The 26,418-nt window shown below is 38.7% G+C and overlaps 1 protein-coding gene across 1 annotated transcript; it reads left to right on the top strand.

Annotated features, from left to right (window-relative positions):
* The first annotated feature begins 284 nt into the window (after window positions 1-284).
* On the top strand, window positions 285-25,691 carry LOC145764328 (uncharacterized). The gene is made up of 17 exons (XM_082575946.1): window positions 285-375; window positions 2,790-3,028; window positions 4,156-4,254; window positions 4,622-4,744; window positions 5,172-5,287; window positions 6,002-6,120; window positions 6,636-6,813; window positions 7,777-7,964; window positions 14,333-14,485; window positions 14,881-15,034; window positions 15,852-16,003; window positions 16,259-16,334; window positions 16,747-16,955; window positions 18,877-19,065; window positions 20,559-20,696; window positions 21,167-22,122; window positions 22,778-25,691. The coding sequence occupies exons 1-17, from the start codon at window positions 285-287 to the stop codon at window positions 23,021-23,023; spliced, it is 3,426 nt and encodes a 1,141-aa protein (XP_082432072.1). The 3' UTR covers window positions 23,024-25,691.
* Window positions 25,692-26,418: the final 727 nt, after the last annotated feature.

Raw genomic sequence — 26,418 nt, 5'->3', positions numbered from 1 at the left:
TTGGTGATTGGGTCTGTATGATTGGTTCAAAGCCTCTTTAAGTGTATGAACTGACAGGGTTTTGCTTTAGAAACCGCTTTCTCAGTCTGATTTTGGAGATTTCTATAAGCAGTCAATAAAGTGTCAATGCTAATCTAGATTTGTCAAAATTACATACCTACTTTGTTGTGTAAAATTTTAGTTGAAACGCCTTCAGTGAAGTGACTAATTTCATCATGTTATTTTTTTTTTGATTTTAGAGCTGTCTTTTTAAGTTTATGTTTCTTGATTGAAGTGACAAGCATATGGCTGCTGGGGTTGCTGATGATCCTGATTTATTCGTCGCACTTTATGCATTTGAGTCTGGAGAAAGTAATCAGCTTTCCCTGCAAAAAGGTTGGTGTCTTGGTTAAACAAACCCCCGACTGCAAATCAGTCATTTGTTGCATTGGTTCAACGTCTTTTGAAAATGTTGAATCAACATAAAAAGCGACTGATTTGCTGTCTGGGAATTTACTTAAATAAATACAATATGGCAAACTCTATTGAGGAATTATATACTTAGCAACACAAACTTTTCATATCAACTAAACCCAAATCAATAACTTTGCCAAATGCAAGGAAATAGCTTGGACTTTGTTTTATTTCTTGTTTGTAATAGGATTTATTCACCACATTTTCCCAGCATAGAAAACAGCACAGGAAATAATTGTTGTGCAACACATCCTGTATTCAGATGTTTTCGATATTTCTGAAGGCTGTAGTAATGGTGCTTGAAGTAATGTTGTTGGTTAATTCTTTGTGAACAATGTTATTGCAACAATGAGGTATCGTGCATTATTGGCATGTTTGGAATGGTTTAGGCTCTTGTCACAATGCCATGTAACTTCACCATCAAGTGCTTGAGAATTTTAGTGACATCCTGTCATGTTGTAAATGTTTTAGTATCACTGACAAAAACCTGAAAAATTTGCCAATAAAACAAAAATTCACCACAGTACTATTTTGCATGTTTAAGTTTCCTTTTCCATTAGTAAATATTGATATCATTTGTCACATTTGCAGCCCTCGAAATTAGCTTTCATCTACGACGGCAAAAACATTGCCGTCGCCAAATCAACAAACCTTAGGTTGCGACGGCAATTGCCGTATGCTTAAATCAAAAGAAATTTTATGCGCTTCTTCTTCATCGTGTGTCACACGGCGGTAGCCCAGAGCATCACGCACGCTATTTTATACGCTGACAATGCTCTTGTGAACTGTAAAAAGTTTGCAACCTTATAAATACTGGCTTAATTGTTACGCAAAAGTTATTCTTTCATCAAATGCTTATTTTTGACCGGTATCGTTGCGAATATAAAAAGTGGTACAAAATTGGATATATGGTTCTTCGGCAGTAAAGAAAAGTAATGCTTCCGATCATATGGCATCGCGCGTTTATAAACGGGCAGTTTTGCGTCTTCAAGTATTCCAGTGACGACATGACAACCTCATCCTCCGATGATTCCGATTCTGACTAGTTCTTTATCCAACAGACTTTGTGTTGCTCGCAGTATCCTAATTGTGCCAAAATTATGTTAGTGTACTGTATACGTAAATCGAGGCAATCTTCTCGCAGGGAACTATTGATTTGTTATCGGTACCTGATTGAGCAATTAACGTTATTTCATGATAATTTAACATTGCTAGATGTCGAATTAATGTAAAACAAACGTAAATATCTTATTGGGCATTGTTGTTACACGATATAACTCGCCCGGAAAATTAAATCGTTTTGTGCTGACTCGAACGTTGAATCAACCCAAAATTAACTTACTTTCCCCCCCCAATGAGTTATAACGTGAATCATTAACAGCGTGCGTGTCGCGTTGATCGCTTTATCGCTACTTTTGGTATTATTAAATCACAACAAATCAAACAGTGCGGTCGTGATACACTATTCGATTATTTTTTCTCTTCTCGTTTTGCATGTTTTGGTACAATTTTTTCGTAATAAACGTTCACAGCAATTGCCGAGGCAATTTCAACTTTTGCCGTTTGGCCTCGTCAACGTTTTTGCAAAGTAAAAATATGCTAATTTTGAAGACTGTGTGAGTGTTCACAGCAAGTAAAATAGTCCGAGGTGAGGTCGTGGTGCGATGTTTCTGCTGATTAAACTCACGCTGCGAGTAAATCAAACAGGAAGAAATTTTGAACAATTTTTGTCCGAATTAAATGCTCATTCTGCGACAGCATTTTTATTGCTGTAACAGAATGGCCATTATGACGTTTGCGGCGGCATTTACCACGGCAATTGCCGTGTGCCGCCGCTAATTTCGAGGACTGCATTTGAGATTCAAAGATTTCAAAAGATTCATTCGCTCTTGTCAGACAGCAGGGTCTGCTACTATTCGGTGAGTCCGATTCGGTGAGTTTGATTCGGTGAGTTCCTAACTTCTAACCCCTAACCTTAACTCCTAACCCCTAACCCTAAAACGGCAATGATAATTAGGCTACGGTACCCAATAATTTAAAAAAAAAATTGAAAAAATCCCCCGTTAAGGGATCGGACTCACCGAATCGGACTCACCGAAACGGGCCATTCCGCAGACAGCACCCTCAACATGAGGATTAATTCATAATGGCCTGTATAAGTGTATAACCAAATGGTGTTGATGCTTTACCATCTTACAGAAAAGTGCTGTTCTTGGTTTATGCAGCAGGGGTGCATAAGTTCAACATCAAGGAAATATGTTTTTTTCATAAAAATTAAATACACTTAATTACTTACACGGCACCTTTCTAGGCTTTCTACATTGTTGTTGTTTCAGGGTGTCAACTGCGTGTTATTAAATACAATACAACCGGGGAATGGTGCCAAGCGAAAATTATTAGTTTAGGAGAGAACGCTGATCCTCTCAAGCCACCCAGGATAGGTGCCATTGGATGGGTGCCTTGTAATTATATTACTCTTGCTGCAAGTCTAAATTTACATTCATGGTATCATGGAGCAGTATCACGCGCAGCTGCTGAGTACTTATTGTCGAGTGGAATTAATGGCAGCTTCTTGGTAAGTTTTGATCCTCGTTGCTTTTTACAGAAGATTGGTCAGCTGATAGTTTTGTCACATAATCAATTAATCATGCATGCTTTATATGTTTACTTTTGACTCAAAACATTTATTTTTGGAAACAACGATGTTTTCAAAGATCTGTAACGTTTGAAATTCACTTCAAATTTCAAGTGCAGATATGATTAATCCAACAAACATTGTTGTAAGGGTATTGCAAAACAACTTTTAATTGATTGAGCTTATTACTTCTGTTATTCAATGCAGTGAAAGAACGTTTACACCAAGAGTGTTGTCAAACAACTTTTGGTGAAAACGTTCTTTCACTGTGCACATGGGCTGAAAGTTAATCACGATTTATTGTCTTTGTTCAACATTGCAGTAACGATTCCTCTTCTCTTCATCATGCTCAATTGCTCATGCAGTCTGATGGAATTTATAATTAATGTTGCTGGAAAAAATGCCACAGAAAAGAGTCATAAGGAAACCCCAATGGGGCAATGCTTCTGAATTTCATGTTTAGACTCAACCCATATGGTGCATGATTTATGACCTAGTCTTAACTTTACCCCAACCTTATTGTCACCCAGACTCTGAAGCATAAAACTAATTAGCTACATGATATTTCTTAACTTTAATTCTCTAAACATGTATTGCTCCTATGCATTAAGCCCAGCAACGTGTTCCACCTTCTCCCCATCGTTATATTAACTTTACGCAGGAAGTCAACGGAGTAAGTCTTTATTACGCGATCCGAATGACTTCAATACGAATGACGCGATTCGTATGTCACCTATATCCGAATGGCGCATGACGTAATAAATTTTTACTGGCATATGGTGGCATACAGGTCGCACACTTCGGATTAACGTCATTCGGATTGCCTCACAATGTGGTGGACAGGGAAGGCAATGCCCAGTGAGCAGACTTTTTATTTTTGTTTGATATTTCACCAGGTATTTGCACAAAGGGACTGTCACTGTTTTGGTCAATTGTTTATTTAGTAAAATCCAACAACAGAAACTTCAAAGGCTACATTTTAAACACAAAAAAATCTGCTGTGCGATTGATGTTCAATGTTCGTTTATGCTGACATGGTTAATTCCTTATACTGTTTACTTGTTCAGGTACGTGATAGTGAAAGCTGTCCAGGACAGTTATCTGTGTCGGTTCGCTACAATGGATCGGTGTATCACTATCGCATCAGTTCCGATGCGCACGGGTTGGTGAGTGTCATCATTCTGCTTATTTTATTCACTGTGTAATCAAAACTAGACTTTCCTTATGGTCTGTGCAAGGTTTTTTGTACAATTACTACGCTGCGTGCGATGGAAAATAAATCACTAAGCTATAACAAAAATGCCGAGAAAGCTGTAAATAACGTTTGTTAAGTTTTTGGTTTCGACTTTCAGTTAGGTTTAATTATGATTAATTAAGCAGTGAACTTAGTTGGCCTATATTTTTAAACAACGTACAAATGTCCCTTTATGGATATTCCGTTTATTACTATTTATGTATTTTCATTTGTTATATTCCCATGCATGATGTTCAAATACTTCATGGTATTTTGGAATTACTTTTTATCTTTTGCAGTATTTCATCTCACCAGAACACAGATTTAAGACACTTCCTGAACTTGTGCATCATCACTCTTTTGCTCCAGATGGTCTCATATCAATCCTGCACTACCCTGCTTCCAAGAATACAAAGCCGCAAGTGAGTGGTAGAAATCTAAATAAAGATAACAAAAATGCCAACCCACAGAAGATGCATGTGGCATATTTCAGCTTAACTTCATTTTGAACTTGCCAAATAGAACAGCCATGTTTTCAATAAGGGGAAGTTGATGCATGTGAGAGCTAACATAAAGTTCATACACGAATTTTGGAACTGTCCTTGGCGATTTACTGTAAAATGATTTTCCTCCTTTGTGATCATCACTCATGGTTGCTTCAGGCCTGGTAGTGTTGATCGCTTCGTTTATTTTTTTAAGAACCTGTAATTTCCGTGTTGTAGGTGAATAATATGGTTTCGGCAAATATTGGATCCGTGAACTTTACCCATCTCAGTCTCACATTAAAAGTCCGCTTTTGAACAATATAATATTATTGATCTTGTTGTCAATCTGAGCAATCTTCTCCAGGTTTACAGCATGTCTCCTGAATGTGACGAATGGGAGATTGATAGAACGGAGATCCACATGAAGCAAAGACTGGGTGGAGGACAATATGGCGACGTCTATGAAGCTTTGTGGAAAAGGTCTAAAACCCACACAATTACTTTCACGTGCAGCGACGCTTACGCTTTGTTACGTTAAACCAATGAAAAGCGTCTTTTGTGTCTCGTTCATTTGAAACAAAGGCCGGCGTAAATATAAGCAACTGCGCTTGAGCGACCAACCTTTCACTTCTGTAAGGATCTATTTCGAGAAAATTGTTTTCTGCATTTCAACTAGTTACTTTGGTGCTTACGTTATTTGAAACAAGATAGCCAGCTACACCAGTGAACAGATCGTTTAGCGTAGGTTTTCAGTTTCGAGGTAGAGTAGTAGAATTCATACTAAACGTTATGTATGGAAATGAAAGTAAAATATAATTTTATGTCACAGAGTTGTATCTCGTGCACAAGTGAAGCAAAGTATACTGTAACCATAGCGCACCTCATGTTTCTTCACTATTACTGTAGCTAACTAACCATGTGTAAGCGAGGAGCTGGGTTACCGTGCTATCTATAGCAACTGTCTGTGTTTCTTGTTGGCATCTTTGCTTTTATACTTTCGAGACTGATCAACTACATTGTTTTTTTTTTATCAACTAACGCGGATGAATTCTGTAACAGAGTTAAAACATATTCCCGCTCAAGCAAATGTGTTCCAGCTTTGACTGCAGAGGTCATATCGATATGTTTTGGTTTATAATTTAGCACAAAATCTACTTAATCGTAAAAAAATACAGCTTCAGTTTCCGTTCTCAGGTACAATCAGATTGTGGCTGTGAAGACGTTTCGTGAAGACACGACAAATACAGAAGAATTTCTCAAAGAAGCAGCAGTGATGAAGTACATCAAGCACCCGAACCTCGTGCAGTTACTGGGTAATGAAAGTTTGTATGTTGCGTTGAATTGCTTTCAGACGATGTGGCCTTAAAAACTGTCGTTAAGATAGTGCTTACCATCTGAAACAAAAATCACAAATTTTTGCACTGCACCACAAAAAAATTTAATTAGCTTTTCCAACAAACTTAAGACTGTGTTTGAAAATACTGTAGTAACATTTCTTACTAATTTTCGAGTTACCCAAATTCTGAAAATACTTCGTCATTATTTGGAAGGACGCTAGACCGATCTGCTTTCACTCATGTAGGATTGTAGGTCTATTATTAACGGAAGCTCGCCTTTCTTAATTTCTATTCCAAAAATATAAATATCTTCAAAAGGCGTCTATAGAACAGTTGGACAAGTTGTCACGGGACGTACTTATCTTTGTGTAACCTCTCACTGCGGCAGTGAAACAAAAATATAGTCTTCAATGTCTATAACGCTCTCTGCAATGAATACTTGAATAGCGTAGTGTCTTTTTTGCTATTGAGTTATAACTTCTCATTTCCAGGTGTTTGCACCTTGGAGCCACCTTTTTATATCGTCACTGAGTTTATGAGCAAAGGAAACCTGCTAGAATACCTCCGTGCATGCGACAAGGACGAAATTAACAGTGTTGTGCTTCTCTATATGTCTGTGCAAGTCGCCATGGCAATGGAGTACTTGGAGGAAAAAAACTACATTCACCGGTACGATTACTGCTGTGGTTTAAATTGTAACTGCAGATGTTAAAACCGTTGATTGCATTATTGCACCCGATGACCAAAACTAAATATTGTGAGTGCTAGTCTGCCCTTATCTTGGTCTTTCGTTATTCAGCCACGGCTCTTCGCCTTTTTAATACAGAACTGTATTCCTGAAAAGCAAGTTACATTCAAATCTACAATCTCATTCAATTTAAAATTATGGTTTCCTTGATGTTGACAAAGATATCACTTTTACCTGACAAGTAAGGGCACTTTGATGTCGTTTTGACACTAAGTGTTTCTCTAAGATTAAAATAGGGGTTTATGTACGAAGCCTTAGCAATTTTCCCCATGCAGCGAAACAAGTCGGTAGCTTAGCAACAAGACATAGATGCCTTTTGCCCTGGTAGTAGTTTGTATCGCAATTGATCGCTTACCCATCAACTGACTTATCTTTGACAAAGGCTTTGTCTCAAGATTGTTAAATGTGAAGTTGCCTAACATTGTGCAATAGATTTAGTGTCGCTTTTCGCATCATGATTGTTGCTTACTTCACAATGTATTGTAGATATTAACGACCTGTTTTAGCCTGGTGCTGCGAGTTCGCAGTGGTAATAGCGAATTGCACTAGCTTTCAGAACACAGTTCCCTAGTCATGTGTTATGACGAATAAGCACATGACTAGGAAACTGTGTTCAGAAAGCTACGGTAGTGCAATTCGCTATTGCCACAGCGAACTCGCAGCATCAGGCTAAAACAGGTCGTTAATATCTACATCGTGAAGTTTCCTGATGTTTCTCACCAGCTATTGCGCATCGTGCATCATTTTGACCTCGGCAGATGTTTGTGTTGACTTAAATTTTGCCATAAAAGAAACAAACGCTTCATTTGACAACGACATCTTTCCCCTGAAGTAGACGTGGAGATATTCGAAGTCATGTTTCAACTAACCCTGATCTTTCCAAGGGATCTTGCTGCTCGGAACTGCCTGGTGGAAGAGAACAATCTGGTCAAGGTGGCCGACTTCGGCCTGTCCAGACTGACCGTCTTTGGGGATGACTACACTGCCCGTGCCGGAGCTAAATTCCCTATCAAATGGACGGCGCCTGAGAGTCTCGCATACAACCGATTTTCAACGAAATCTGACGTTTGGTGTAAGTAAAAATGTATCGCATCAACGCCTATGCTTGAAGTGATTGCGGGGTAGATGATCCCAACCGCCAAATCAGTTCCTTTTTACATTGATTTAATGTCTACGGACGTTGAATCAATCTAAAAAAGGGACTTTGCTGGCTCGGACAACCTCGTTAACCCATGGGTTATCACTAGGGTTGTAAAAATACATTTTGTGTAAAATACACATGTGTAAAATACATGTAAAATACAAGAAAAATACATCGACGGAAAAATACATGTATTTTTCGTATTAAATTAAAACTTATTAAAAGCTCGCGTCATGCTCCGGCAACAGCGTAATAATGGCAGGGAGCATCCGCTCGCTACGCGAAGTTCTTGGTCCTTGTAGGTCAGTGGTTCCCAAACTCATTGTCGCGACCCAAACGAGGATCGCGAGGATGCTTCTGAGGGTCGCGGAATGGTAGGCCTACATAACAACGTATACAAATGAGGACTTTTACACAATCCAACCATTCCAACTGCGGATTTTAGAGCCCTGTATATTCTTTTTTATCAACGTTTAGTGATTGTACTTAATACCTTACTTGCAATGGCCTTATAGTCTTCTACAGATATTATATATTGTGATGTCACAGGCGATCTAGGTCACAATTAGGTCATTGTTCTATTGCGGACATGTGTAACCGCCCACCACGTTCTGAGTGGCCCGCGTGGTAGGCTACTCAGCATAATGTTAGTTCACTTACATCAAAGCAATAGTGTAGTCATCTAAGCTCAAAAACAGGGCCAACCCGGAAAAAATTCGTAACTTAACAAATTTGGTACCAAAAGAAGCGCAATTTTATGTAGATCATCATATCCAAAATCCTCTTCAATCGGCTTTGAGCAAATGGAATGAGGGGCATTTGAAATTTGCGTCTAGCGCCCCCTAACGGAAATGAACTATAATCATCTTTTCTAATACTTCCATACTGATTTCTGATTTGTTTTTTCAAATATCGCAATCTGTAGCTTTGTGAGAACATTTTGGTAAAAAATTCTGGATGTGACGTCATGATGACGTCACAAGAATAATTGGAATATCGTAATTACTCTTCAATATTCTGTGCTCTCAGAGAACTTAAGTTTCACTTATGTATAACTCTAGAAAAAAACATTGACCTTCTTTGGGAAATGTTGTTTACTTTTTCTGATGGTTACGATTAAGATGGTCCCAGACCAAACTGGTCGGGATTTATGCAGACGTATCGCAAAGGTACCTACCCAGGAAAGTGTGGCGTTACCCTTCTACCTATTATCAATTTAAATCCAAATGATCACAGCTGTATTTACTCAACATTATCATTTGTGATTGACCAGTCGAGGAAAGCCAACACGGGAACACCATGCATCACCTTCGACCAGCCGTTGTGGTTGAAAGCTGTAGAAATAATAACAAAAAAGTTCCTGAAGATTCTTTGCCGTCTTGGAGGGTTCCACACTTTGATAAGTTACTTAGGAAGCATCGGTAATACAATGAAAGGATCCGGTATTGTAGAATGCTTGCAAGTGGTTTATGGTGAAAATGCGGTTCAACACATGATTTCAGGCAAGGCGATAGCGAGAGCAGCAAGAGGCCATTTTCTCTTACAAAGTGCTCTTCGGTTAACAATCATTGGCAAACTCCTACAAGAAGAGATCATATCGGAAGACGATTTGAAAAAACTAAAGGCCTACCACAATCTTATCAATGATGATATCCCACCTGATGAAATCAACAACTGTGAAGTATTGGAGAAGTTAAACAGTGCAATGGAACAGATGATGAGTAGACTTGGTGCTCTTTCCCGTACAGCCAAGCTTTGGGTACAATATATCCGCTGTATCAACACCGTTAAATTATTCATTGCTGCGGAAAGGACTGGTAACTGGCAAAATCATCTACAGTAGCTTCTACTGTACAAATGTTGAATTTATTTGCTGCAACAGGTCATATCAACTACGCAAAGAGTGCCAGACTTTATCTGCAAATGATGAATGACCTCCCATCAACATTCCCAGATTTGCATGAACAGTTCACGCTCAACGGGTATCATGTTGTCCGATGAAGCGCTCGCTTTTGGAACGGAATTTGGACTGATCTGTCGATTGAACAGGTGTTGATGCGCTCACTGAAGAGTGAAGACACGTGGTGGCTTAATCCGTGGAAGAGGGATGACAGAAAATGTAATGCTGACCCTGGGTACACACGATGCATGTTTGCGCTTCAATACATGACGCTATGACAATATTAACTGATGGGAACACACATAAAACAAACAATCAACATGCAGAATTAGGAACAAGCCGTATGAAGCGAGACAATGATGATTTGGTGAAGATTCGATCTTGGATTGAAAGCCATAACCCCTTCTATGAAAGTGAGCCTGTAGGCCTACTAAGAAATATTGCAACAGGAGTTACAGCAACAGAAGGAGATGGAATCAATTGTAATGATGCAGAAAGTGTTGGTGAAGCAATCCAGCATCAACTAGACGGTGTTTCGTATTCAGAAGCAAAAATTAAGAAGAGAGATCAGATCAAGACGCTGGAAGCACAAGAGATTGGTGTAAGAATCGACAAGGAGAAAGTGCATGTCGACCCATTGCTCCTATTTTCCAGGTTGCTTGTGTTGATTGAGAGAAAAGAGGATATACAAAGCTATTTCCAATATGAGCTGACAGCCGTTCCTACCTCGCTGTTTCAGAATTCGATGATGCGAAAATCAAGCAAAGCAAAACTGGGACAGGCTTTAAAGAAAGATGTCACATCCTCCACCTACATATGGGATCAATCATTTCATATACTGGATGGAGGTGCTCTGCTGCATAAAGTAAAGTGGCTCAAAAATCGTCCATATCGGTCAATTTTGGATCAATACACAAAGTATGTAAACAAGAAATATGGACGATCGTGTATAGTTTTTGATGGATATGATAATGGTCCCTACGTAAAGATCATGAACACAAACGAAGAACAGGGAAAATGAGTGCCTTTGTAAGTTTGGATAACTTAGAAATGATCCCAACATTCAACCAAGAAGTATTTTCGAAGAACGAGCAGAATAAATCACTGTGGATAGAAACAGGAAGCGGATAGAAACATATTTGATGTTGAAAAATAAATATCAAATTCAAATTTGGTCAAAATTATTCAAAATCTAGCTTTTTTGAAGTGTTGGTTGCAAAAAAAAAGCGATTTACAAGTCAGGAAAAGAAATCATGAAAACAAAACTTTTGAAACAATTTTAATTAATTTCAAACGGCTTCTACTGATATGATATGTTTGGTTTGACATGTTGCAAAGATTGATATTGAATTTTACTATTTACCTTATAACAGTGATATTCGTGATCGTCCAAAAAACATTCCTTTTAACCAGTGCATTATGACGCCATTGCTACTGCAAGTATTACAATTTTTCATTGATTTTCTAAATGCTCTGAAAGGTTTACTCAAGTAAGTGAACACAAAACAATATGCACAAACCAACGATTGCATTCACTGGAAATTCTCGATTGTCAACATTTACATGTTCTGCACTAGATGGCGCAACATGTGTTTTAAGTAGCCCAACTTATTGTATTCAACAAAGTAAAAAACGAAAAGAAAAAGTGGCTTTACTGGGAGTATTCTTGCATTCCATTCATCCCCTAGTATTGAAGAGTAATTACGATATTCCAATTATTCTTGTGACGTCATCGTGACGTCACATCCAGAATTTTTTACCAAAATGTTCTCACAAAGCTACAGATTGCGATATTTGAAAAAACAAATCAGAAATCAGTATGAAAGTATTAGAAAAGATGATTATAGTTCATTTCCGTTAGGGGGCGCTAGACGCAAATTTCAAATGCCCCCCATTCCATTTGCTCAAAGCCGATTGAAGAGGATTTTGGATATGATGATTTACATAAAATTGCGCTTCTTTTGGTACCAAATTTGTTAAGTTACGAATTTTTTCCGGGTCAAACCCTAATATGACTACACTACAAGTTTAACCCATTTGTGCCGAAAGTGAAGGTACTTAAAAAAAAAATTTGAAAATTTAAGTATTGCATAATCATGACCTAAAAAACATTTCACAATTAATTTTTTCTTAATTATGTTAGTACTGGTCGAGAAAAAGACCGTCCTACATATAGGACGCTAGGCAAATCTGCTATCAAATTTCGCAAGTTTCTTGTGCGTAATGCGTAGGCCTAATCGTTATCGCTCAAAGTGATAAATGGGAAATCTCTTGCCATCGAGCATTTTATTGAAACGAAAGTTCACAAAATACGAAGATGAAAATTAGCAAAGCAACACATCACTGAAATAAGTCATTTAGCGGATCGAAATCTCTTTGAGGCCGAATTCGCCTACGTCAAGATGCCCTCCATGTAAAAACGCCAAGAGAAAACTAAAAAATTATCAAAAATTTCAGTAAATTACGATAATTATGTTATTGTTCTACAAACAAACACAACTACTTTGTTTATACAGCGTAGAAATCATAGAGAATCGCTGTTTGATACCACTTGATGCGTGGAAATTGATTGTCGCTTTTGCTTCATTTTGCTAACACGTGTGCCTGGCGACCTATATAAAGGACACCAATCTTTTGAATCAGTTTTCTCGAAAATTTTGCTGCCAATTAAATTTAAACATTTGCTGTAAAATATGTTGATACATAACGAATAAAGACAATGACAAATATTTTTGGAAGCTTATTTGCATATGCGGATTTATTGATATAATTCGACATGCATCTTCAAAATTTCAGAATTAGCAAAATCGGGAAAATTGAAAATGATGTCAAGTCTCAACAAAACAAGCAATTTTTGAAAAAAGTTGTGATATATGTTGCAAAAACACTCATAAACGTATTTTGACTTCATCTAAATCTAAAAACTGAACGTGCGAAGAAAAATTTTAATTTGAGTAGGTGTCCTACATATAGGACGCTAGGCATAAATGGGTTAAGGTTTAGGGAGTTTATGTAGAGCTGAAGCTTTGTGATGTAAGAATGCTGCCTTGCAATTTCGCAATGCGAGGTTAGCACTTAGAAGCTGTATGGAGTTGTACAGTACCTACAAAACTGTACAGTACGTAGCTAGGGATTTGTTGGTGCTAATTACTAAATAGGTGCTGTTGGATTTGATTTCAGCTGAAGTCTCGTAGGCTACTCGCAAGTAGACATAATTTTCACTGTAAGTAAAAGCATCATCACGGTAAGTAGACAAAATTTTCGGTTTATTTAGTTAAAAAATACGAAAAATACAGAAAAAAATACGAAAAATGCATGTATTTTACATTTGTATTTTACGCACAACCAAAAATACAGTATTTTTACAACCCTAGTTATCACTACTGAGCTAGAACGAACCGGCCTTGTATCAAAGCCAGGAATATCGAAAAGCAACATCGCGGATTTGCATCTGGTGATTGCTTGCATACACAAAAGTCTTCAGCTCGTTTCAATTGACATTTTGACCACCAATTGAACTGGTTTCAGTTTTAATCACCTATCACAGGCCTTGCGCATATCAACGGACTCAAAAATTAAGCGAAAATAGAGATTATTGATATGATAAACTGTCGTATCTACAAAATGTCCCAATTTTTTCACATTGCTTTGGATGTTTTTTACACTGTCGCATTTTCTGTAAAAGCGCAGCATTTTTACCGTGTGTAGTTTTCGGGATATTATTTTTTAAAGTCCAGCGAAGTCATTTTAGACTGAAACATCTTAACCTCAAATCACGATTTTTTCCCAAACCGTCACTTTGGACTTCCGACGGTATTATTAGTTGTTGTAATTGTAACATATTCACGCAGCATTCTTGTCTTCAGTGAGTTTGTTTGAACACTTAGTGGCTTCGTCCGATTGCTTTAACGCACATTTTGGTCAAATAAAACTTTTTTTCGGAACATTCTTGTCCATTACTGTATCAAAAACAAACACATAGCAGCATAATATAGCACTGTATTGTGCAATTATTTCAATACATATACGACATCGCAATATTGAAGAACAAAGAAAAAAAAAAAACATCTAGTCTAGACCAACCGAATGCAACCATTCTGAAGAAGTATAGTATATTTTCCAGAAATTATAAAGTGACAATTTCTCTGAAAATTGCTAAGGCACTTCCTGGTTCAAAGTGTTCAAGCATGTACCGGCAATCCGGCATACTGCATCTGAGGTGCTGTGGTAATTTTTACTGGAATTTTTCTCAGACAAGCAGACTTGCCGAGGCGCAAAGTGGTCAACACCTTTTCATTTCTAAAGTAAAAATAATTGATCCGAAGATGCAAACTGAGCTCATGGCGCAGTTAGCTGATATTCCTTATATGTTAAAGACAACTTTCTTTTTTGTGTTCAGCGTTCGGCATCTTACTTTGGGAGATAGCGACGTATGGGATGTCTCCTTATCCAGGATTGGACCTCACATTGGTCTACGAGAAACTAGAGAATGGCTACAGAATGGAGGCCCCAGACAGCTGCCCTAAACAACTTCACAATTTAATGTTAGAATGTGAGTGAGGAGTTTACCTCTTATGTTGTAAACATCTTAGCAACAGTGAAGTATGTGGAATTGCGGATGCACTGTAAGAATGATAAAGTATAACTTTTGAGTGTGAATATTGATATGTGCGTAAACGAATGTAATGAAAACAGATAATAACTTTTAAAACCAACGAAGACCAGTCATTCAAATGGATATGCATCTTAAAATATGGCTGCTACAATAAAATTGAGATTGTAATTTTTTTCAAGTTTGTATGACAAGAAGAACTCGTTGTGTGTTGTTAGTTGCAGTTTATTTTATGTTCTTTTATTTTTCCAAGTCATGTTGTTGCGTTGTGTTTCAAATATTAGACTATCTCTTTTTGTTTGAATCAAAATGGAGCGTGTGTAATCCTCATCCAGGTTGGAGCTGGGATGCCGCAGATAGACCACTCTTCTCTGACATCAGGAGGAAGCTTGATAACTTATTCCAAGACGCAAATCCTGATGTGGAAGTGGAGGAAACCGTTGGGAGGCGAACCACACGACCGCCCACCTTGCCTGGGAAGAAGCACAGGTGACTTCATCATCATCATTATCCAAACTCGGTTTTGTCCCCACTATTGGGGGTCGCCGATTGTTTCATTGATTCTACCAATTTGTCTTTACTCTTGTTCTCCCTCGTATCTTCTTCCTGCAGTCCGACTTGGTCTACTTCGTTCTTCACCCAACCAATCTGACTGTTTACTTGCGAGTTTGTTGTTTACATCTTTGTGCTTTTGTTTTACTTCTTTCATTGTTTCACATTATGTCTTAGAATTAGGATTAAATGAACGGTGAGAGATGGACCTCTACCTTCATGTCCAACGCCAAGCAGGTCATTGCGTGTCTTGCCAAGACACAGTCTCATCTAACTGGTGGATGTCTAGCTGTTCCAGCCTCGGTTTTCACCTGTCGTCCCATCAGCCAACGCAATATAACGTTTAAATGACCGAGTTAGATGCCGTGAAAGCAACTTCATATTTTAAATGGAATGGTGGCTGCGTTCAGTTATGATCGTTAAAAAGTGGTGAATTCTGTTGGTGCATATTCTTAACCTTTGTTGGCTGATTTACTGGAATTGCCTGCTAAGCTATCTTGTTAGAAAAATGGAAATGCATTTCAAAGAAAACAATTTTTCTTGAGTAGTTTCAAGATGGCTTTTGCCAAAATAAAAAAAATTGCGAAGTTTGATTGCGAAAGCACGGACTTGACAAGCGTTGTTTGAAGTGTTGGTGTAATACCACAAGCGCTTCGTATCATCTGTGAATGCAACAAAAACTGATTACAAGCACCAATCGAAAGCACGCAGTTGTGATCTTAAACCTTAATTTGTCTTAAATTTACATCGTCAGGTTATCCGGTAACGGCTCCAGTGGCAGTGGAGGATCAACTCCCGTTCCGAGTCCCCGTGTTTCCGTCCGTTCTACCAACATTTCTACCAACAATTCAAAGCAGAAGTCCAACACCTTGTCTCCTCCAATGTCTAGCAACAACGTGTCACCAGGTAGGATGGAGTCATCAATACAAACCTCCACTCTTGTTTGATAAAGTGGCACGCCCGTTTCTTATTTAATGAAACTGGCACGAAAAGATGTTTTGTATTTGCAATTTCTCAATCTTATATGACTTTTTCCATCATTTAACGTAATTCTCTCTCAAGCTGTAGCGGTATTTCCTTTCCAGAAATTGAAATATCTTATGAATTTTGCTCTTTTTTCATTGTTTCCAAAAGCGATATAACTGCAAGAATTTTTTTCAGGAATCGCCAAAGCGCTGCGGGTTGAAGGAAACTCGACCAAACAGCTGGAGGTGTCATCAAACAAAATCCTGCTCAGGTAACGCAATTTACACTATTGCGATTTGTCAAGTCCGTAGAAGCTACAGCTTTGCACTTGCAGCCATTGTAATTAGCTCACGGCCACAAAAAAGTTTATTTTTTTTAATTTTCAATACAACAGGAGTTTTCGTATTATACAATATTATTATTGTAACTGTATTAGTATTATACAATATGTTTGAATTTATTCAATGCCGCCTTTTTGATCAGGATTCCTCAGTGAGTTTGCACTGCCACAGACGACCAAGATTCAATAATCTTCTCATGACGTAATCTTGCATTATAAACATTGTTAGTGACTGGATTGAAATTAGTTGCACCAATCTGTCGCGAAGGACTCTTTTTCTGAAATGTTCAATTGAAATTGCGATTTAAATGTGAGATTATTATCATTCATCCTTCTTGTTAAGATCCAACGACATGCCTTCTTTCAATCCTCCAACATCTTCCGTTGAAAATCTGTCTTCCAACAATGCTTCTGGGAGGATCGGAGAGAATAAACTGAGGAAAAAGAAAAAGCGGCAAGCTCCCCAACCCCCTGTTCGCGTCAGTTCGTTCCGGGCTGAGACCAAGCCCATAGGTTCGTCGGCCCCAGGAGACAATAACCACGACTTGACTGGTAGGTGGCTGGCCTGCACCACTCATCACTGTAGAGCAGTAGTTCCCAAAGTGGACGCCAGCGCCCCCCTGGAGGCGTTTGCAATCAGGATGGGGGCGCTGGCTATAAAGTGGGCGATTGGGGGGCGCTGAGAGTTAATCGGGGCAGTTACAAGAAGAGGATTGCAAAGCATTTTTTGTCATGTTTCTCTTCAAAGAAATATAAAAGAAAACTGGGTCTATAAGAGCTCTGTGGCAGATATTGTGGCAATTATGTTGGCAGCGTCGCTTTGCAGTGCCTTACAAGTTTGTTGAGGTCGTAACGCATGACTTACTTTGAAGCACTGCGATTACGCAAATCCGATCTTACAATCCGAGAGTATTTTAATTGAGCCAGTTTTGAGTTTACCTACTGTTTCAGGAATGCGAATTCCACTCTTCTAACTTTGTGACGTCATAATTTTTTTGGTTGTACTTTTTTTGTCGAAGGGGGCCTTTTGATACTCTGTTTGTTGTCCAGGAGGGCGCTATTAAAAATGAGTTTGGGAAACACTGCTGTAGAGTTATGATTTCTTGATTGTCGCGTTTGTGTTCACTCGACAAATAATCATCGTGGTCATTTATTGAAACGTTTTGTTGGTACGTCGTATTGACTTATGTTTTTTTTTTAATTGAAACTATCTGACCATACTAAAAATGCTGCTTTCACATAGGATTCCGTGCCCCTCGACATGTTGCTTCAGTTGAAAAGTAAAAGTCTTCAACTATTGTGAAAAAAAAATGCTCATTCATTTAGGCGTTTTTTTTTATGGTGTGTTGTTTACTAGTTAGGGAATACGAACATTGTTTGGTTGCGTACTTTTGATGTGAAAAGTCATTTTCGTTGAGCCACAAAAGCAATCATTTTGGCGGTACTATATCTTTACCGTATTGGTTATTGTGCAGTGGTCAGCTACACGTTTGTCAGCTGATGTGTAAATTATTTCTTGAGAAGGTTCAATTAAGCCAGGCGCAAGGCAAGCAAAGTGGTGCTTGACCCATAAAATACAAATTACTAATTACATAACCGCTGGCCTTATCTATCTTTTGCTTGTTTCAAATTTCGCATTAATTTCTATTTTGCTTTTGTTGTTCAACTGTTTCATGCGTTCATCGCATTCCATCAAGTTCTTTGAAATTGTGTCTTCGTCCATCGACTTACCTGAATTTGTTGAGGAAGGTTTCATCTTCATATTAAAAATACCTATCCAGAACCTAATTCAAGGCAGTTTCACGTACATGCACTCACAGTTCATGCAAGTTCCAGTTCCCAGCCACTTGAAAGTGAATTATTTTTCTGCAATCACTTAAAGGGGTATTAAAGGAAAAACCTGACTTGGCGATTTTCCACGTTCTTTGTGTTTAACATGCTACCATAAAACGATTTTCAATAAAATTTTGCCCCATTGCGGTCTGACCACCATTGTGCGCGTGCTTTTGTCAGAGCTTTCAAAACGAGATTGGCCTGAGCAACGAAGCGTGCGACTGTAAAGAACGTCATAAAGTCTACGTCATAAAGTCTAGCAATCAACCGATCACGCAATAATTGTTACTGCGGGCGATTTGACTGTAGGCTATGTATGTATTTACATCAAAACAGCACATTTTAACATCAAAACAGCAGACAGTTTGCTCAAAACTTCAGATTGGTAACGTGGCTTTTGTTATTGCTGGACTTTATGACGTATTCTTGAGCTGTGTTTGCACGTTTTGGTCATTTTGAAAAAAATGAAAATAAATGAAACACTGGACTTTGGGCCTTGCCAGCGCCATTGAAAACAAATTTTTTTGGGTAATTGTTTTTGAAATGTATTCTTGAATGTTCAGTTTACTCATTTTAATGCTTAATTCCGGTTTGAAATTTTCCTTTAGTATGCCTTTAAACAACAGTTTGCTTTGTGAAGGTTCATCCGATCCAAGCAACGGCTCCACGGTGAAGCACACCAGAGCTACGTCATTCGAAGACCAGATGAAAGCGGATTACACCGGTTCGTCCACTGATGACGTGGGGGAAAGCACAAACACCTTCCGGAGATCTATGAGTCTTGATTTTAATGATGTCAAGTATCTTCAAACCAACGAATCCTCGGCAGGTATTTGAAACTTAATTTAGTGAACCAGCCACCACTTCCTCATGCGTAAGGCAGGGCATGCTCTTTTAATGCACTTTAGTTACGGATATCTGACGTCGAGTACGTTACGTACAAGAGCGGACCTTGTAATTGAGAAAACAAGTTTGAACAAAGTAATACTTCTTGATACCTCATCATTCGTTTCAACGTCGCTGCATGTTGTTGAAACGTAAAACTAGAAAACATTTTAAGCTGTTTTACAAAATTCTTGTTCCATGTGCTTAATCACATTTCTCAGAAGAGTCATGTATTTGGTATTTGAACCTGTCCAGATGACGAAGTTGTTTTTGTATCGTTTCATTGTGTAATGTCGTAGGAACTACGTAAAACAAGCGGTTGCACTTTGTGGAGTTCACTTTCTCCATTCCTCACCACATTTCTCCATCTGCCACAACTTGTAAACAAATCCAGCCTTTTTCACGTCGATCCTGACGTTGCAATGCCGTAAAAGTAGAAAAGCTTTAATCTGGATCAACTCGAATGAGTGGCCCTTGTTGTTCTCCCACCCAAGTTTAAGCAAATATTGTTACGTTGAATTTGCGTCACGGTATAATGATAATACGTGCCAACGTGCTGCAAGCAATGATCTGTTGAAACGAGCGGCAAATTCCGTCCAGGGAGAAAGTGAACCTGGCATTCTTCGGTTACGTGAAGAATGCGCCTCGGGGCTTCACAGCGCAGCGGATATCGCGTTTAACGTTGCTAAGACGTCAAATGACATTGCTTCAAGAAGGTTAATTTGTTTACCGAAAACATTAAATCTGAGAATACCAAGCTCTCATTCACTGCCATGACTTTCCTGACTTGAAGTATGGTCAGCATTATTATTTAGTTGTTTACGTTTAAGACTTTAAGCCAATGCCTGAAGATTAAATTCAAGTGATTAATTGTTGAATTGAGTTCGATTGGAGTTGTTTTTTATCGCATCTGTCCACAGCACCTGAAACCATAGTTTTTATTATTGATGTGGAATTGTACAAACGGCTGTAGTGATTGAAAGATGTCGTCATCCCTTGAACCAATGACAAGCTGAAACTGGCATAAAGTCTGAGTTTGTCATTGAATGATTTTAGTGGTTCCTTAGGGGGTTGTAGCGATTTTTGCCCCACGTCTTTGAGGATGGCAACCAATTAAGATTCGAATGGCGAGAATCATCATCATTCCAAATCACCCAGTCGTTTTTGGATTGATTCGATGTCTGCATACGTTGAATTGACGTGAAATTGACTTATTTGCAGGCGGGCAAGCTATTTTTTAGACTTAGTTTTTCTAGACTTTGACGGGGACTTATGTCTTTCAATTGTGGTCAAGTTTTTCTTCGTCACTTTGAAGTTAATTCACTTATCATCGTTAGACGTGGTTGAAACAACGTGATAGTAAGTCAATCTGTTCGCTGTACTTCCAAAAGCAAGTTTGAACAACATTGACATACCAATTATTGGCATAACTTTCAGATGAACTGGACGGTGTCTCTCAACCCACACGTTTCAGTACAGACGCACAGAGAGGCTACTCCAAAGAGAAGCGGGGCCTTCTCTCAAGGATGAAGCCTCATTTCAAAGCAAAGATGGTCGTTTCTGCCGATCCCGAAGGCAAGTGGAGTTCGCCGTCACACATAACTATTTAAATGGCTGTTGTGTTTTATCCAGATAAGACATATATAAATGCGTATCGGTCGTCAAAAAAGCTGAGATCTGTTCTTCTTAGGGGCCTTTTTCTTTTGTGTGGTACCCACTGGGACCTGCACTAATACTGTTAATGAGGGAGACGCCACATAATGCAGTCCTTTACAAATCGTTGAAAAACCAATACTATTCAAAGACTTCTGCTTATGTTGTTGTATTGGTCCGAATCTTTAACGCAGCGAAAATGAAAACGCAGTTTTCGTGAAGTTGGTTTTTAGCTGAAAGCGTGTATTATTTCAGAGTTTTTAAGTCAAGGTCAGTGTTGTTTATGATGTTTCTGCGATAAAATGACATCTAAATAGTTAAGTTGATTTAATGGTGTAATTGTAGTATAAGCTTTAATCCATTGCATTGGCATGATTATTGTATATGTTTAGACGACCATACCTCGTCTTCCATCCCAAGCAACGACAAGCCTAAAGAAAAACAAGAAGGATTTTTTACCAGAAGCGGAGTTCGAAGGTCATGGCGAAAGGTCACAGGTCACATGGGTTCTCGAAAGTCCCACAACAAGTCGTCCAACGTACAAAACCCCAGGCCTTCGGTTTCTGATGACAGCCCACCTGTACCACAAACCCAAGACAGTCGGTTAAAACCCCCTAAAGGTGGGGTTAAGTTGTTTCCCAGCGAAGGGGTATCCACAACCCGTTTAGTCAGCACTGCATCGGGGGATAGTAGTGCAGAACACGGAGACACTTTCATCTTTCCACCTCCTCCTGCGGACTTGCGAGATCAGCATCGTGGTAAGCCTCCGAAGAAGAACACGAACCTTTCTGTTCGGACGAAGTCGGCTGACAGTGATCTCCATGGGAACTCGGTACAAACCAGTGAGCATTTTTCACGGCCAACGTTTTTGTCAACGTCAGCAGGTCAAGAGTCATTGCCATATCACAAAAAAACTAATTTCAACGAAGACTCACCTTCATTGAGCCACTTATCCCTGGGTTCTGACGACCAGACCCCAGACACTCCTCCACCAACGTTCAAGCCCCCCACCCCCACTCGCAGCAGGTTTTCACCTGGTGAATCGTTGGCCAGTCGATGTGATGAGGTGGAGGGCCCTGAAGTAACCCCCTCTCCCATCATGCTTCACTCGGGCGGCACTGCACCATCAGCAGCGCCACGAAAATCGAGTAGCAACCATCGCACAGCAGAAGAGCCAAAAAACTCCAAGTCCAGTTTGATTACGATGACTCCACTGGCTGTTGCACGGCTCTCATTGAGGAAGAGAAAGGACCACAAATCCTCCACAGTCCAGGAAAATGATCCTCCAGACTTCGCCAACATGCACAGGAAAGCTCAGGCTTCTTTAAGGCAAGCTGTAAATGATAAGGTAAGGTAGTAAGTGTACATCAATTATTTTATGCAAAAGGCTAAGCTTAGTTACTCATTACGCTGATATACGGAAGTTTCATTGAACAAGAATAGTCATTTTCAACTTAAGATTGGAAATTTCGTTTCACTCGAAGTGAAAAGAATATAATAAAAGTATGTAACGGTAGACAAGACGTCACTTTTTCGACTGTAAGGTCTCATCATTGCAGTAAACGCACACTAGATTTGAACGCCTTATAACTATATGAGTAATTCATCGTGGTGATTTTTCTATTTGTGGTACGCGAGGAACAACATTTGGATACTTTCACCCACCTTGCCAGAGTGCTCAAACTGCCGGAGCGGTGAGCTATGCGCAATGCAACAGCAAGGTGTCTGCTAGCAGAGTGCTCAATTGGCGAACCAAGAGCATTACGTAACTGCAGACAGGGCGTCACTGTTTCGACGTAAGGTCTCATCAGTGCAGCAAACGTACACTAGACTTGCACGCCTATTACTATATGAGTATTGAGTATGTTATTTTTAGAACTTTTTTTATTTTATTATATTTAAGTTATTTATTTTACTTCTTCTAATTTACTTGAATTTTCCTTTTACGTATTTGAAGTCAATCACAAATTCCTAATCATTTTTATTTATTCTTTTGTAATCAGTCACAAAACACCACCGCCGTTCGTGACCTTCAGAAACTCGTCAGTGTTGCCCATTCTTATACCGAACAAGTTCCCGTCCGCAACCGATTTCAATTCCGTGGCAAGGTGCAAACTCTAGAGAAAGAATTGTCCACACTTCCAGCCGGAGGCCGCCATAACGCAAGCGACGTCACAACGGCTCATAGGGACTTCCCCACTGCCTTTGCTCTCCAGCTGGTCAATGACATGGCGACGTTGATACGATGACTTGAAGTAGTGTTGCTGAAAAACTGTTAGCTCATATTCAATCATCCCCACCTTGCCATCTTTACATCAATTCATTGTCCAGCGACGTCGAAATGGTGTGAAACGGACGACTTTGCAAGTCGGTTGGTCGTATGACCGATTTCTTGTTGTGTTGATATCACCTTTAATGACGTTGCGTGGCCATAATATTAGCCGAGTTTTAAGCCCTTTTTTAACATTTTGCAAAGTTTTCAGAAATTGGTGCTCCTGTTTGTGCCATTGAGAAATATGTTCGGCTACATTGCATTGTGCTAAATTCTATGATTACGATACAAAAGTATATTTTTTCATTGCATCTTTTGGATTTTCACTTTGACACGACGCTTTAAAAAGCGAGCAGTTGTTGCCGATGTAAAAATTGTCCGGTAGTAGAATGCTGAAACCATTTTTTCCCAAAGCATTGCTGTTGCTGCCGTCTTAAAGCTCTTCTGTCCCATCTTCTCATTGTGTTTCATCGTATCCCTAAATATGCACGACTTTCATCAACCTGCCGCTTGTTGTACTTGATTTTGACGTCGAGCAAAGTTTGTTCAACGCTTCAAGATGCACATACAAATAAAACTAATAATAACAATAATAATACAGTAATAGTAATAAAATGCAAATAATAATACAAGTGATAAAATACAAGGTGCACATAAACGTCATTTTTAAGAGCATAACACCTCGTGTGAATTGAGCCAATGAAATTGTTGCTACTAACGAGTAGTTTTTATCTTTCGATGGTCAAATTAGTATCAGCACTAAACAGTATCCAACTTATTTCATATTTGTTTATTATAATATTATTAATTGATCTTGTTTGAGAGCAATTTGACTAAGGTTTGCGTTATTTTAACGTCTAACAACGGCTGCATTGCCGAATGGTGAGAGCCCTGGAACGATGTTCGAAAGGGCTCCGTTTCGACACCGCTCAAGAGCATGCGGCTGTGTCTTTGGTAAGACACTTAAAGACATGCCTGAAGGTGGTCACGAAGATTGGCTTCGTTGCCTTCCCGTCCACTTAATCTAAATCTTCAACCACTGGGCGTAAGCCTGGATACGACAAACAAAAAACGTTTAACGACGTTGAAATGATGTAAAATGCTGTTTGAGTCGGTCATAAAGCTTGATCAGAATGGACTTTTTGTTTGTAACAATCTTTTCGGTCTGTTACAGTTTGCGATGTGCAATATTCTCGGTTTGTTTAAATCTGATTTGTGTGGGATCTTGATGTTTGCGCTTTGTCTGGCTGCAAAGATACGACAACTAATTGTCTAATAGCGTTGATTTAATGCTACTGTGGTCTGTTTGCTCTTTGACCATTAATTTATTTTGTTACTTTTTTCTGTATTTATTCATATACTTGCGTGCTTTCCTATTTCTATTTTATACCCAACGATTTAAAACATGTGTGCTAGTTGTGTCTTATGGTTGCAATTTTTGCTTATTTTCATCAATTCAACATTTTACTACATTGTATGGACCACAGCGCCGCAATTACTTTTTAATATCAAATAATGCCGTCGCGTCGCAGATTATTTTTCTAGCTAAAAAAGCCAGTGTTTTACAACCTCTGGAGTTGTTGAATCGATGTAAAAAAGACGAATTTTGATAGGCCCAAATGTTTCATAAACCTGATTCTAACTGTCAGCGAACTAACGCAAAAAAAACAACATTTTTCTGCGAGTCAAAGCACAAGGTCTTCTGTACGACGTACGTGGCTCCAGTTTGGGTCATAAATCACTTGGTATGCATGACAAAGTGATGGTTTTTATAAGTTAGTTGAAGTGACTAGGCTATTTATCTATAAAATTCTGAAAACTTGTAACCTCAACATTTCAAACGTTTTCATCTCATAGGTTATTGGCTTGCGTTTGCCAAGTTTTCTCGCCTTCAGTGCCCATGGTTGCAGTGTCCCTGTTGTGCTGTGCACTAGTCGCTTCCGTGTATTGAGTAAAAAATGCTAATTGTGAATTTTGTTTGCTAAGCATTTGGTTTTGTTTCGAGCGTGTAATTTTAACGCATATTGCTGCCAATGTGCTCAGCATCTGCAGATAAGCCATACTTGCGTTTAAGTTTATGAAGCAAGAGGATACAATTGTACAGAAACCACTCAAAATTGAGGTCAAAACACCAATGTTTTTTTTTAAACTTACAGGTTAATTTTTTTTCAATTACTTTAATGTAGTTTTTAATCTTGCTAATTGTAAGTTACACTCGAAGCCAGGTCTAAGATTGTGCTGAAATAAATGCAAGCTCGGAATATTGCGCCTTCGTTTCGGGAAATAAGAAATGACTCTGTGATAAATTTCATTTTTGAAAAAAAATATGATCTTTTTGACTTCTTAGCTTTGCATGTTTCTGTGTGTTTGTTGTTTTATTGTAAAAAACAAATCGGAAAATGTCAAGCAAATATTATTGAATATTTTGATTCGTAAAGCATAAATAAATCTACCTTGCACTCATCTTTCAGTGGTTGTCTTTCCAATGAGCTTTGCAATCTTACTTTTGCTCTGTGTAATAAAATGTCATTTAATGCAAAGCTAAGCGAAATTTAGGCTACAATTTGCTCGGCTCTGATGAAATTTTAAAGTTTGTATTTTTAAACAATACTGTAATATTGCTTTGTTTATTCAGTAATAAACTTTTAAACAAGAAGATGTGCTGTGAAGTATTTTCTCTCACTAATGCTGAAGCCCTTGCGTATCTACTGACTTGCGACTAAAATCGAGATGAAGAAGGGGAAGAGACGATAGTATTGTTCCACCACTGTAAATTGATAGCGATTGCTTTAGACTTTTCAGAGAGGTCCAGCTTAAAATTTACTTATTTTTCACCGCTTGGACGTCGTTAATTGTAGAAGAAATAGCAAAGATGATGAATTTAGACTAAATTTTCAAAATGTTTGCGCGTCTCACTCGCCGTCGACATGTTGGTTGGTTATTTCGTTAAGTAGGCTACGTGTACTGAAGTGCAAATTTGTTAATTTAGAGTTGTATTTATCGATGGTAGATTTAGACATCCTTGTGGCCCCTTTGTTGCAGGCAGCTTCTGTGTTATTCCAACTACCGTACAGAAGTTATCCAGTTTTGCGAATCTTTGCTCACCTGTAACGGGAGATCGTGGGTAAAAATAACATGTAGGTTCAGATTAAAAAAAAAACATGTACCGGTAGTACCGGTAATACTTTTGTGTACAGTATTATAATACAATTGATTTCGGAACCAGTAGGCAGTAGATCATACTATCCGCATTTCCTTATCTTTTTGGGTTATGGCTTAAAAGTTATTAAATTCCTCCTGGGTGAAGTAAGCTGCACTAAGCAGATGCGACTCATCGATGTCATAGGCTCAGCTCAGTGTCCGCCCCAATGT

The sequence above is a fragment of the Aplidium turbinatum genome, chromosome 2 (genome assembly GCF_918807975.1).
Source record: "Aplidium turbinatum chromosome 2, kaAplTurb1.1, whole genome shotgun sequence".
Classification (NCBI taxonomy): domain Eukaryota; kingdom Metazoa; phylum Chordata; class Ascidiacea; order Aplousobranchia; family Polyclinidae; genus Aplidium; species Aplidium turbinatum.
Note: the sequence above shows the minus strand (reverse complement) of the source record. Positions and strands in the feature narration are given on the sequence as shown.

What these genes read in the sequence shown, in the direction of transcription:
- LOC145764328 (XM_082575946.1), top strand. Translation starts at nt 285, where the DNA reads ATGGCTGCTGGGGTTGCTGATGATCCTGATTTATTCGTCGCACTTTAT. An exon ending in GAAAAAAACTACATTCACCG is followed by an intron (nt 6,814 to 7,776) that starts GTACGATTACTG and finishes GATCTTTCCAAG; the next exon opens with GGATCTTGCTGCTCGGAACT. An exon ending in TTGCCTGGGAAGAAGCACAG is followed by an intron (nt 15,035 to 15,851) that starts GTGACTTCATCA and finishes TTACATCGTCAG; the next exon opens with GTTATCCGGTAACGGCTCCA.